This window comes from Saccopteryx bilineata, chromosome 2 (assembly GCF_036850765.1).
Source record: "Saccopteryx bilineata isolate mSacBil1 chromosome 2, mSacBil1_pri_phased_curated, whole genome shotgun sequence".
Classification (NCBI taxonomy): Eukaryota; Metazoa; Chordata; class Mammalia; order Chiroptera; family Emballonuridae; genus Saccopteryx; species Saccopteryx bilineata.
This window is the reverse complement of record NC_089491.1, coordinates 63,579,484-63,594,350: the sequence shown is the minus strand read 5'-3', so window position 1 is coordinate 63,594,350 and position 14,867 is coordinate 63,579,484. Positions and strand designations below refer to the sequence as shown.

At 34.7% G+C, this 14,867-nt stretch overlaps 1 protein-coding gene across 3 annotated transcripts in view; it reads left to right on the top strand.

Annotated features, from left to right (window-relative positions):
• RFX3 (regulatory factor X3) overlaps nucleotides 1–14,867 on the top strand; it is a 325,625-nt gene that overhangs the window by 179,047 nt on the left and 131,711 nt on the right. For all 3 annotated transcript variants that reach the window (XM_066257177.1, XM_066257176.1, XM_066257175.1), the window contains exon 3: nucleotides 13,418–13,515. In XM_066257177.1, coding sequence (XP_066113274.1) covers nucleotides 13,418–13,515 — 98 coding nt within the window. The remainder of the gene's footprint in view (nucleotides 1–13,417; nucleotides 13,516–14,867) is intronic.

Here is a 14,867-nt window from a genome sequence, read left to right as displayed (position 1 = left end):
CGTCTTGCCTTTGGAAACATTTTTTACCTCTTTCAAGTAGATTCTGCTCTTTGATGCTCGTCAGATATTTGAGGAGAGATAGATAATAGGCAGTAAGGATGATTTATTGAACTAATTCATTTCCAGTTGATTCCCTCATTTTCATATGGTCAAAAGTACAAGAGAATGAACCAAGACCTTACTTTCCACTACATTAGCCTTCATATTATTCTACTTAGTCTGAGTGTAACAAAAATAGTTACACTTTCTATAATGCTTAACTGTCATATTGAACTTTAGTACTGTTGAAGAATCAGGCTTTCTGATGTTTATTGGATTTGAAGGTGCTAGGAGCATCATTTATTTACTCCAAGTCTACTATGAGAAAACTGTATTCAAAAATCTGAGTGTTTCTGAAAAACAGAAGAAGCTGCATTGTTTATAAGTGAAAGAATCAGCTAACACAGGGCCAGTGAGTAGATTTACAATGTAAGCAAACAGATTCCGTTTTCTACATAAAATGAATTCAGTCATTTAAATGGACAATACCCTGTTTTCCAACAGTTCACATTCATCACATTCTTTGAAGTGTAAGGACTACCATTTCTATAAGATAAACAGAAAGTTTTTGGTTATTGAATAGCCTAGAAAGAACTTTATAAATTAATTTGAAAAATTTGGAGAAGTTCTTGTTCTTTCCCAGTAAGCCAGCCCAATGAGAGAGAGTTTAAGTAACAATTTTTTTTCCAATCTATCCTGTCTCTTAACCATGCTCTGTCCACTGTGATTTTTTAATCATTAAGTGTAAACATCCTTTACCTGCAAATTGCTATGAGCATTCAAAGTGCATGTAGATTTCTTCTTGACAAGATTTATTAAATAGTCTTTGGCATATAATCTATTTTACTTTTAACCAAAGTTGAAAGTCATGATTTTAGGTTTATGAGTTCTATTTCCATAACTGATGTCTATGAAGGAGATTAGTTTTTCCTTTATGCATTTCCTTGTTTTGCATCTTCTCTTTTCTCATACCCACACTGTACTCTCGACTTTTTGATTTATCTTTCCTCAGATCCCTTCGACTCCCTGCAGTTTTACTGGTTTAGAAATATTTAATGAGTTGTGTTCTCTGGACGTTTTGCTTCCCTGCTGCCCTTCTATTAGTAGCAATTTCAATGTGGTCCTTCTCCTGCTTAGCTTTTGGTCAGTTGCATAGCAGCCTCTAATATTTCCCATATTAGAAGATATTCTAACACCCCACCTTTTAGTCTGCTAACAGCTCTCTTATATCTCATGTAGATTTATTAAAACCATCTTCGAGCAGTTTTTGAAAATTCTAAGTACTAAAGATTTGAAATGTTTGGAGCCAACCAGATGTAGAAGGAATACTCTCACATGTAACACTTAGTGAAGATCTTGACATAATGAAGACATTTTTACAAAGAGACTAGTATTGTTCTTAGCTGACTAACAAACTTAACAAATATAAATGATTTCATTTACAATTGAAAAGAAATTTTTTTTGTTTTTTTTAAAGACTTTATTCATTATAGAGAGGAGAGAGAGAGAGAAGGGGGGGAGGAGCAGGAAGCATTAACTCCCATATGTGCCTTGACCAGGCAAGCCCAGGGTTTTGAACTGGCAACCTCAGTGTTTCCAGGTTGACGCTTTATCCACTGTGCCACCACAGGTCAGGCTTTTTTGTTTTGTTTTTACAGAGACAGAGAGGGATAGACAGGGACAGACAGACAGGAACGGAGAGATGAGAAGCATCAATCATTAGTTTTTCGTTGCGCATTACGACACCTTAGTTGTTCATTGATTGCTTTCTCATACGTGCCTTGACCGCGGCCTTCAGCAGACCGAGTAACCCCTTGCTGGAGCCAGCAACCTTGGATCCAAGCTGGTGAGCTTTTGCTCAAACCACATGAGCCCGCACTCAAGCTGGTGACCTTGGGGTCCCGAACCTGGGTCCTTGGCATCCCAGTCTGAGGCTCTATCCCTGCGCCACCGCCTGGTCAGGCGAGAAGAATTTGTTTTGAAGTGATTAATTTTACTTTTCTTGAAGCACATCCAAAACAACATATTGCATAGATTTGTTTTCAGAATATATGAATTAATTGTGTTGAGCTAGCACATTTTCCTGTGGTATGTAATTTGTTTAGGTATTGACTTTTTTTATAAGTAATAATTATAAAAGTATACAAAAATATCCAAATGTATTTTGTAATACTAAATTTGAATAGTAATAAGAGGTGCTTCATTTAAATATGTAAAAAAGTGTTAAGTTGTTTAATTCATCTAGTGTCTATATATATAAATGCATTGATGCATATATTTATATTTTGGGAATAAGTTTTTTTCTTCAGTTGATAGGGAATGGATAAATTTCTGGTGCAGAATGTTATTATGTATAGACTTCATTACTCCAACGTTCTTATGTACTACATAACTTTTTATAAATTAGCCCAAGGTCATTTTTATTCATTGGACAGTTAATTATAGAAATTATTGATTATTTCTGGTAATTCTTTGTTTATATCTTTTCAGTTCAAATTTTCACTACTTTCCTGTTTATTAAAATTAAAAAGTAGTAAAAATTTTGTTTATTCTCTTTTGAGACACATCTGAAAATTTATTTTGGGACAGATATAAAATTAAGAGAATTAATTTCCTAGAAAATTTATTTAATCATTTTCTTCCTCTCTCCAAATGGTTTGGAAGGTGTGACAGTTTTTAAATTTCACAAGGATGGGTGGAAAATATAGTCACTGGGAATAATAATAAAATGCCAGCCAATAGGATGCTAGTTTCTCCTTTTTTTTTTTTCATTTTTCTGAAGCTGGAAACAGGGAGAGACAGTCAGACAGACTCCCACATGCGCCCGACCGGGATCCACCCGGCACACCCACCATGGGGCGACGCTCTGCCCACCAGGGGGCGATGCTCTGCCCATCCTGGGCGTCGCCATGTTGCGACCAGAGCCACTTGAGCGCCTGAGGCAGAGGCCACAGAGCCATCCCCAGCGCCCGGGCCATCTTTGCTCCAATGGAGCCTTGGCTGCGGGAGGGGAAGAGAGAGACAGAGAGGAAAGCGCGGCGGACGGGTGGAGAAGCAAATGGGCGCTTCTCCTGTGTGCCCTGGCCAGGAATCGAACCCGGGTCCTCCGCACGCTAGGCCGACGCTCTACCGCTGAGCCAACCGGCCAGGGCTAGTTTCTCCTTTTTTAAGCAGTGCTGACCGAACAGTGCCTGCACTAAAGTGTGGCAAATAAAATAAAAAATAAACTTATAATAAATAATAATTTAGTAAATATTTGAACAGAAATTAATGTTTAACATAAGAACATTATCAAAAATATTTGAAAAAATTGAATCACAGTTTAATTTAGGCAAGAAATAGCATAAACTTTATTTTAAAATTTTATCTTTGATTTTTAATGATACATTAAGTGGCATTAAAAGTGATCATATTAGTTTTTAGAATAATAAACATTCCATGGTGGTTTCATTATATTTTTGAAAGACTAATACAATTATCCACTCTAAGAAGATACTGATATATTTTACAGAAGATATTCACTGGGCATTTCCTTTGCTAGGTACAGGCATTATTTAATTATTGATTAATTATTAAATATTTACAGTGTGTTTACACTGTTTGAGTCTTTGAAAATATACCAACAACATAAATACTGCTTCTCTATATATGAACTTGGGCCAGCGAAGGTAGGGATAGGCTGGGATTCTGCCATTTTCGTTTTCCATCCTGTGATAGGGTTTTTAAGTCTTTTTTTTTTTTTTTAAGCAAGAGAAAGAGAGACAGAGATGAGAAGCATCAACTTGTAGTTGTGTCAGTTTAGTTATTGATCACTGCTCGTATGTGCCTTGAACGGGGGACTCCAGCTGAGCCAGTGACCCCTTGATCAAGCCAGTGACCTTGGGCTTGAAGCCAGCAATTTTTGGGTTCAAGCCAGCCACCATGGTGATCTTGTCTGGATCCCACACTCAAGCCAGTTACCTCAAGACTTCAAACCTGGGCCTTCACTGTCTGTCCCAGGTTGACGCTTTTATCCACTACACCACTAGTCAGGTGAGGGTTTGTAAATCTTGATAGATTGGTTCTGTAGACACAGATCTCTTCCTGGATTTGACTTTAAGATAGAAGAGAGCATTTCTCTGACTGTTCAATTCACTTTTATTAATAATAGAGCCCCCCTGTCCAAAAAGAAATAAAGGAAGGAGGGAGAGAGGAAAAGAAGGAATGAAATGAAATGACAAACCCTCAACTGAAAACTAAAAGACTTTTCAAGGCTCTTAACTTCTCATTGGTGAAATGAGACATATAAACATAAGGTAGTTTCTTTTTTCCTTTAATTTTCTTTCTTTTCTCTCTGTTCTTCTCACCCCTCCTTTCTTATTTCTTCCACTATCATTATACCTTCTCAAAATATCAATACAAACACTGTGCAATTTCGTCTTACCATCACTGAATTTGTTTCAAAGGCATCTACAGCTCAGTTTCTTGTGGTTGGTAGAAAAACCACACGTACTGAATAATAATCAAATTGCATTACCTCCAGAAAATGCTGTAATTCACTATTTTTACTATTTAACCTTTCATTTACTTTGTCAGTTCCTTAACTTGGTAGATAATGTAAAAAATTATGACCTATTTTTACATTGTATTATAAAATCTCATTGTGATAAGGGACATATTTATACATTGTCATCCTAGATGAATTAACCAGCACCTACTCAAACTACTTTTTCAAGATTCTTGATACCTTCTGAGTTTCATTTCTACTTTAATTATAGAATTTTATGATTTAAAGCAAGGGTAGTCAACCTTTTTATACCTACTTCCCACTTTTGTATCTCTGTTAGTAGTAAAATTTTCTAGCCGCCCACCGGTTCCACAGTAATGGTGATTTATAAAGTAGGGAAGTAACTTTACTTGATAAAATTTATAAAGCAGAGTTACAGCAAGTTAAAGCATATAATAATAATTACTTACCAAATACTTTATGTCGGATTTTCGCTAAGTTTGGCAGAATAAATCTTTATAAAACAAGTAACTATAGTTAAATCTATCATTTTATTTATACTTTGGTTGCTCCGCTACTGCCCACCATGAAAGCTGGAACTCCCACTAGTGGGCTGTAGGGACCAGGTTGACCACCACTGATTTAAAGGATACTTGGTGAACATAGTGAGTATTTGTGGCTGAAACCAAGTGGGATCTGAAGGTGAAATTCACACAGATATAAAAGATAAGACATAGTTTTGAAGATTTAATAATTTTACTAATTTTTTACAAAAGGTCTACTGGAAAGTTCTGTCCATTTCTATCACAACAAGTTTCGACACGTAAGCATGTTTATTTGGCGCATGTGTGCCTCTCTATTTTTATCACTTAATGTATACATACTGACGTAGCAAATTAACTAAAATAAAGTTGATTCACGTTAGTCTTATGTGTGAAGCGATAGTGTACCCATGGCTACTGATAAAGTTCACTTATGCCATTGTAATTTTTATAAATTTCAACAAGGAAGAAATGCTACAGAAGCATGTCTGTCACATCCACCATATTCCCTGGACTTAGCACCCTCCGACTATCACTTGTTTTTGTCCTTACAAAATTTTTTGAAGGGCAAAAAATTCAAAAGTGAAGAAGATATCAAACAAGCACTGGTTTAATTTTTCACATCAAAAGATAAAACATTTTTCAAAAATGGGATATACAAATTGCCCTCACACTGGCAAGAAATCATTAATAATAATGGCAATTATATTATTTAATAAAGTTTATTGACGGTAAGAAAAATTTGTATTTTGTTCTATTACAAAAACGGACAGAACTTTCCGGTAGACCTTATATATAATATAATATATTCCTTATACTGTGCTTTGTTTCTATATTTAACCATTTTGGATCTCACAAAAATCCTTTATAATGGAGTAAATATATTTTCTATTTTACACACAGGCAATTATTACTTAAATAAATTGGCTATTCCGTACCCAAACAGGAACTATTGGATAAGCACTTAAAATCAGTTCTCCTACTTCCAAATGAACTGATCTTGCCACCTCTCCATATTGGCTACATCAAGTATTTCCCATTGAAAACGTAAGTTAGCACAAAACCATGTGCTACCATCTGTATTAATGAGTCCTAAGAGAACAAAAGGAAAGGAACAGTTGGTCTCCTATGGGATAAAATAAGTTACAGAAGGTTTTTTAGAAAAAATAAATTTTTAATCATTCCTAAAGGGAAAGTGGTAGATTTCTGTTGTTTGGTTATATAATTTATGTAGAAAAAACCCAACATGAGCTATGAGACAAGTAATAAAGATGTTCAAGATTCTAATGTATAATTACAAAGGGTCAGAGAAGCTCCGTTTTAAAATATTCATCAAGCTTTAGATAGTAGTAATAAGATTTGTGTATCCCAGTCTGATTTTTTTTCATCTAAAGTATATAGAGAAGCACTGAAGAATTTAAACAGATGAGTTATATGAAAAAAGAGTGAATATTGTTTAAGAGCTAAAGATCTGACTTCCACTATTTAATTTGTATGTTGTTTGTATTTTTTCTTTTTCTTTCTTCTTTTTTTTGTGTGACAGAGAGACAGAGAGAGGGACAGAAAGGGAGAGACAGACAGGAAGGGAGGGAGATAAGAAGCATCAATTCTTCGTTGTGACTCCTTAGTTGTTCATTGATTACTTTCTTATATGTGCCTTGACTGGGAGGCTACAGCAGACTGAATGACCCCTTGCTCAAGCCAGCGACCCCTTGTTCAAGCTGGTGAGACTTGCTCAAACCAGATGAGCCCAAGCTCAAGTTGATGACCTCGGAGTTTCAAACCTGGGTCCTCTGCGTCCCATCCAATGTTCTATCTACTGTGCCACTGCCTGGTTAGGCTATGTGTATTTTTTCATAGATATTTTTTGTTGATTAAGTTTCCTTCTATCTTTACCTTTAATTTGTTGTTTTAATTTTTTATCATGAATGGATTTAAATTTTGTCAAAAGTATTTATAGTATATATTGAGGTGATCATAGCATTTTTCTTACTGAAAATTTAGTGGACTAAATTTATGGATTTTAAATATTAAACATGACATTGCAATCTTGACTAAACCCTGATTATAATGTTTTGTTTTATATATATGGCTCGAATATATACTGCTCTCAAAAATTAGGGGATATTCAAAATGAATATGAAGCGATAAAAAAAAGCATTTCCCCTTTTTTTTATTAAACTAGAAAAAACATCAGAAAAGCAAGCAAGTCAAAGGAACTTGTTTGTTTATGCAAATGAGATATAAAACCAAGTTCTATTTTATTGGTGAATATGCACTACATTAAAGGCTGAAATTACTGGAGTATCTGCACATTCCCTGATCCCCTAATTTCTGTGAGAAGTTTATATACGGTTGACTCTTGAGCAGCATGGGTTTGCATTACACAAGTTCATTAATAAATGTATTTTTTTCAATAAATATACAGTCATCCCTCTGTATCTCTCATAGTTTTTGCAGCTGAAGATTCAACCAACCATGAATCAAAAACAGTATTTTCCATCCATGGTTGGGAATTCTGGAATGTATAAGGCGTATTGTATGCATTGATCTACTCCATTTTATATAAGGGACTTGAGCATCCTTGGATTTTGGTATCTCAGGAAGTCCTGGAACCAATTGCCCACTAAAACTGAGGGAGGACTGTATTTTGATAATATTTGTGCATATTATGTTCATGAGAGAAATTATTCTGTAGTCATCTTTTCTTGTAATGTCTTTCTGGTTTTGATTTCAGGGTAAGGCTAGTTTCATAAAAATAGTTGGGAGATGTCCCCTCATTCTTTATTTTGTAAAACATTTATGTCAAGTTGGCTCTTATTTTTTTTTTTACTTTCTGTAATGTTTGATAGAATTTACTAGTGATCTGGAGTTTGTTTCTTCTGTGGAAAGGTATTCAATTTCATATATATATTATATATATAGTTTTTTATAATTTGTATCTTTTAGGAACTTTAATCAAGTAGATGAATTTGTTGGCATTAATTTATATTTATTATCCTTTTTTTGTCTATAAGATGTGTTTTACCTCTCAGCCTTGGTATTCATAATTTTCTCTTTTTTTCCTGAATCTACCTTGATTAATATTTATCATTTTATTGAGTTTATCAACTTTTTTCTATTTCTTTTTAGATGTCTATTTCATTGTTTTTTTTTGTTTGTTTTGCTTTTCATTTCCTTTTTCCTACTTCAGGTTTAATTTGTTCTTTAAATTTTTAGCTTCTTAAAGTTGAAACTTTAGATTTGTTGCATTGGTTTTTTTCCCCCCTAATAAAAATGCTTAAAACAATAAATTTCCCCTATGAATGGCTCTAACTGTACCCAGCAAATTTTGATATATTGTGTTTTCAGGATCATTTCATTTAAAATATTTTCAAAACTCCCTTGCTATTTCTTCTATGAATCATAAATTATATTTAAGTTTATTGTTCATTATATAAATATTTCAGGATTTTTTCAGATATCTTTGATTTTGATTTCAATTCTTTCTAGTCAGAGAACATCCTTTGTTATTGTCTTAATAGTTCTATATTTGTTAGGACTTGTTTTATAGCTGAGCATTTGAACTTTTATACAGCATGTTCAGGTGTGTTAGAAAGCATGTGTATTGTGCTCCTATGTGGATTGTCATATAATGTGACTTAGATTAATTTGGTTGGTTGATAATTTCTATATCCTTACTAATTTTTTCTCTGTTTTTTCAACTATAGAAAGAAGAGTATAATATGAATTTGCTTGATTTCTTTTTCGGTCCTCTCTGGTTTGCTTCATGTTATTGAAACTCTGTTCTTAGATGCCAAGACATATAGGACATATTATTCTTCATAGTTTTCTTGACTAAATATTCCTCTTTATTTTTGGCAACTGTCTTTGTCTTGGAGTCTACTTTGATTGGTATTAACATAACTAGTCCATCTTTATTATGATTGGTATTTGCAAAAGCATCTTTTCCATATTTTTTTAACCTTTTTATGTCTGTAAAGGGTGCTCTAGTGGTGAGCATATAATTGGATCTTACATTTTTGCTCATTCTCACAATCAAGATTTGAATCTTCTATGTTGAATATAATTATCAATATGATTGCATTTAATTCTAGCATATTATTATTTGTTTCTATTTGTCCTATTTGTTCCTCTTTTGTTTTTTGTGTCTGCCTTCCATTGGATTTATTGAGGGTTTTATAGTAGCATATTACATTTTATCTTCACTATTTTCTACTATATTTTATTTAATGTCTGTTCTAGGATTTTTAGTGTATGTCTTTAGTTCAACACTGCCTGAATTTGAGTAATATATCATTTAACATATAAGAATATTACAAAGTATATTTTCATTTCCCTGTTCCATCCTTTGCGTAATTTTTGTGATACATTTCACTTCTATAAATATGGTAAATTCCATTATATATTGCTGTTATTTTTACTTTACATAATCAAATATCTTCATAGAAATGAAAAGATGAAAAAACAAAAAAATGTTTAATTTACCTACAAACTTACCATTTCTTCTACCCCTCATTTCTTTGTATAGATATCAGTTTCTACCTGTTATTATTTTTCCTCAGCCTAAAAAACAGTTACCTTCACTGTATGTCTGCCGGAGAATTCTCTAAGCTCCTGTGTGTCTGCAAAAGGATTTCCTTTCTTTTTTGAAGGACATTTCACTGGCAATGGGGTTGACATATTTTTCTTCTCATGACTATAAAGATGTTATTTGATCGTCTTGGGCTTACATTATTTTCGATAGGGAGGTTTGCAATCATTATAATAGTTAGTCCCCAGTATATAATGTGTCACATTTCTATCTCCTTAAATATGTTTTTCTTATTCTCTGATGTGGTTGTTGTATCTATACATTTGCATACATTTTACTTAGATTGCATGTCTATACTTTTAACCAAATAAAAGTTTCTAGTACTCTTTCTTCAGTATTTTTGTTTCTGTTTTCCTCTGGGATTTCACTTAAAATATGTTTAACTACTTGATATTGTCCCATAGTTCACTCATTGTCTATTCCTCATTTTTTTTGTTGTTGTTGTGTGTCCCTTATTTATGGTAGATAGCTTTTATTGCTAGATTTTCAAAATGGCTGGTTATTTTTCTGCATTATATAATTTGCTTTTAATCAGTGAGGTTTTCATTTTAGATATTGTATTTTTCAACTCTACAAATTCTGCTTTTGTGTGTGTATGTGTGTGTGTGTGTGTGTGTGAGATAGAGAGAGAGAGAGAGAGAGGGAGAGAGGGAGAGAGAGAAAGAGAGAGAGAGAGAGAGAGAGAGAGAAGGCAGGGACAGACAGGAAAGGAGAAAAATGAGAAGCATCAACTTATAGTTGTGGCACCTTAGTTGTTTATTGATTGCTTTCTCATACGTGCCTTGACTGGGGCCTCCAGCTGAGCCAGTGATGCTTTGTTCAAGCCAGAGACCTTGGGCTTTAAGCCAGTGACTTTTTGGTCTCAAGCCAGCAACCATGGACTCATGTCTATGATCCCACACTCAAGCTGGATGAGCCTGCACTCAGGTCAGCAACCTTGTCATTTTGAACCTGAGTCCCTAGCATCCCAGGCTGACACTATCCACTGCACTACTGCCTGGTCAGGCTCTTCTTGGTTCTTAATAGCTTCTTTTTTCTCATCATGTTCATGCTTTCCTTTAAATCTCTGTCACTGAATATCTTTCATTTCTATATCTGTTTCTATTGATTTTTTTAAACTATTTATTCATTTTGGGGGAGGCTGAGAAAAAAGGAGGAGGAGCAGGAAGCATCAACTCCCATATGTACCTTGACCAGGCAATCCCAGAGTTTGGAACCAGTGACCTCAGCATTCCTTGATGACACTATTCACTGCGCCACCACATGTCAGGCTCTATTGGTTGGTTTTTGTAATGCATATAGATCACATTTTTCTGCTTCTTTACAAATCTATTAATTTTTTATTTGGTGCTGGACATTATAATTTTGTATGTCTGGATTTTGGTGTCTTTCTATAGAAGTGTTAAATTTTGTTTTGTATGGGCAGTTAAGTTACATGTAGATCACCTTGATCATTTTAAGGCTTATTTTTTAGCTTTGTTAAAATGGACCTAAAGTAGTTTTTACTCTAGAGCTAGTTTAACCATATAACTAGTGCTTTATCTTTCTGGTGTTTCTATAGCATGCTCTAGGTATTCAATAAAGTCATATAACTGTGGCTGGTCAGAATTTGAATATCCCATGTACATATTTCATGTGCTTCCCACAAATAGCTTAGTATTCAGCATCAGACTCAAGGGGATCTCTGAATATTTCTAGATCTATTTCTATGCTTAATGCCCTTTCTGTTACTGTCTGCACATTTCTGCTGTCTCAGTATCTGCCTCCTCACCTCTGGGAGGCCATGTCATTACACTTGATGTCTCCCTTCCTGCTGTGCAGTCTGGAAAATGATTCATGTCAAGAGGCGCCTCACTGCAGGGTTAAGTTTCCTTGTCTATTTCCCTTCTCTTATGAACCACAATCTTATGATACCTTTGGTTGAATGACTAAAAACATTTTACATCTTTCATCCAGTTTTCTACTTGTTTAGGTTGAAGAGGGCATTTTCTTATCTTTCCTCTATAAACTATTTCAAAGTAACCGAATTATTAATAAATGGAATTTCTTTATAAAAGTCTACTAATAAGTGAAAGTGTACAACAGAATTAGAATTAGACTACAAAGTTTGCAATCTTCATTCACTGAAATACTGTCTCTAGAAAATTATCCTTTTTGGCTATCTTCAGGTAAAACATGGATAGGGAGCATCATAATAAAGGGATCCAGCTGACATCACCCGACCCCACTGATTATACATAACATTGCAGAGATACAATTGGCTGTTACTTGGCAACTGATATGATGCAAAGGGAAGTATACAGCTTTTCAAAACACGAACTGGTTCTAGGCCCACAATCTGACTACCAGATTATATGACATACAGGAGACACAGGAAACTAAAGTTTATCTCAGGAATGCTATCAGCCAAATTTAGTATTCCAGAAGTTTTACGCAATAAATTATACAATTTCTTCTTTTTCCTTTTTTAAGTGAGAGGAGGGGAGATAGTGTGACCGACTCTCACATGTACCCCAACCGGGATCCACCGCAACCACTGTCTGGGGCTGATGTTCAAATCAACTGAGGTTCCTCAGCACTTGAGGCCAATGCTCGGACCAACCAAGCTATTCTCAGTGCCCGGGCTGACATTCAAACCAATCGAGCCACTGTCTGCAGGAACGAAAGAGGGAGGAATGGAGAAAAGAAGCAGATGTTCACTTCTATATGCCCTGACTTGGGGATCAAACTGGGGATGTCCTCATGCTGGGCTGACACTCTATCCACTGAGACAACAGGCCAAGGCTGATTCAGTTTCTTCAATAAGTAATCATCAAGAAACAAAAAAGATGGAAAACTATTAGAGATTAAAAGAGAAAGATAAGAAAGATACAAATGTAATATGTAGACCTTGTTTGGATCTTGTGTGAACAAACCAACTATAAGAAGACATTGGAATAATTATAAAAATTTGAACAATGACGGATTTTAGATGATATTAAGGAATTATTTATATACATATAATTTTAAAGACTTTATTTGTTGGTTTTTAGAGAGAGGAGAGAGAGATAAAAAGGGGGGAGGAGCAAGAAGCATAAACTCATAGTAGTTGCTTCTCATAATGTTCCTTGACTGGGCAAGCCAAGGGTTTTGAACCAGTAACCTCAGCGTTCCAGGTCTGTGCTCTATCCACTGCACTGCCACAGGTCAGGTGGGAATTGTTTATATTTTATATGTGATATTAGTATTGTGTTCAAGTTAAAAATAGTTCAGAAACAAAAGGACAGATTTGCCAGTAAAATATAATCTCTGTACTTGCTTTTAAATAATCCCATGAGGGGTTGAAAGGGGAGATCTGGTGACAAATATTTATCTTGGATGATGGCTAGATGAGGTTTACTATAGTATTTATTCTACATTTAAGTGTTTGAGATTTTCTATTATGAGTTTTTTAATTACAAAATAAACTTAGCTTTAACAACCCAGGGGAAGAGAGTTTCATAAATTGTCCAAATAAGTGAGAAGCTTTCAGACTTTTCACCCAAACATTTGAAGCATGTATAAACATATATACCTGCAAGAGTGTCGTAGACTATATTCAGCCTAATTACTGCAATTGTTTGGGCCCAACCAGTATAACTGTCTTGAAGGATCTTAAGCATCACATCATAAGCCACTCTCACATTCTTCATCCCTGGAGAGATCTTTGAGGTAAATGTGATGCTGTGCATTTTTTCCTATCTACCTCTCACCAAGGTCCTAATATTTGTTTTTCAGGTACAGCAGGTACAGACTGTGCAGCAGGTGCAACATGTCTATCCAGCTCAGGTGCAGTATGTGGAAGGAAGCGATACTGTCTATACCAATGGAGCAATGTAAGTTTATTGTGATAGTCTTTTTTAATTTTCCCGCTTGAGGCCAGAGATCTTCTACCAGAACAATTTCCATGGTGTATCCAGTCCAGCTGTGCTCCTTCTGCTATAAGATTTTCATATAGCAGAAAGAAGAAGTACTTCCGTTGTCTCTTGCATAGTTCAAAAAGGAATATTTTCAGGAATTTTTAAAAAGTTTTTCTATTGATTTGAGAGACAGAGAGATAGAGAGAGGGAGGAAGAGAGAGAGAAAGGCAGGGAAGGGAGAGAGAAAGAGAGCGAAAAAGGGAGAGAGAATGAGGCTTCCCCAGAGAATTCTAACTCCCCTTTGCTTTCATCTCATTGGCCATAACTGTGTCACCTAGCAATTGATAGTGGCTTCAGAATTTGGGGATGAGAATTTGTAGCCTTTGTGTCTATATGCTAGAAGGCATCAAGGGTAAAGGGTAGTTGGAATGGGTGTTGAGAGAGTTAACTCTGGTATTCATCACAGTCATTTATCATTGGTCCAAGGTAGGGTGGAGAGATTATTAGTGTGTGACTTTGTGAAAGGTATACAACCTGCTCTACTTTTTTAATCTATGAAAGGAATATAATCATCTTATCAAAGAGCTTTGTGTAATATCTAAGAAATAGTAAACAGTAAATATTAGTTATTGCTATAAAATTATGTACTGTAAGTTATTTATTTATATACATTTCAGTCTTCTATTTATACTCTGAATTCTACATATTACCTTGTGCATTTTTAAACCCCACCACTGACCTTAGGGTCTTCCACATAATAGGTAAATGTGTGATCAATGAGTCAATTCATTCATAAAACCTTGGCAAAACAGCAACTCTAAAGTTGACTTTTTAAAATTATATGGCTCATTTAAGTGCAGAAAGGATTCAAAGTAAATATCTCGTGCTAACATGTATTTTGTATGGCCCATTAGCTCAGTTGGTTAGATCGTGACTAATGAGGTCTAGGTCATGAGTTCATTTTCCACAAAGTCCAATTAGCTTTGATCTGGTCTGTATGGGCCCAGATTGTATCTCAGCTCCAGCCAGTCATGCCATAAATGTGCAACCTGGGTGCATCTAAAGAATAAAGAAAAAAGGTGCATTTTTAAAAATCTTTCATTACTCTTAAGTATAATTTTTAACTAAGATTCTGCAGCATTTTCATATTTACTAAACATTGTGTTGCCATGAGTTATATTCAGAGTTTTAGTAGCTAGAGGGCTATGAATGTTTTTTTCTCAAGTATAACAACAAAAATTTTTTTTCTGCCATCACTATTCCAATTTTTTTTCATTTTGTAGTGCTGATATTTTATGTATTATTTGCACATTTTTGTCACTAATGTT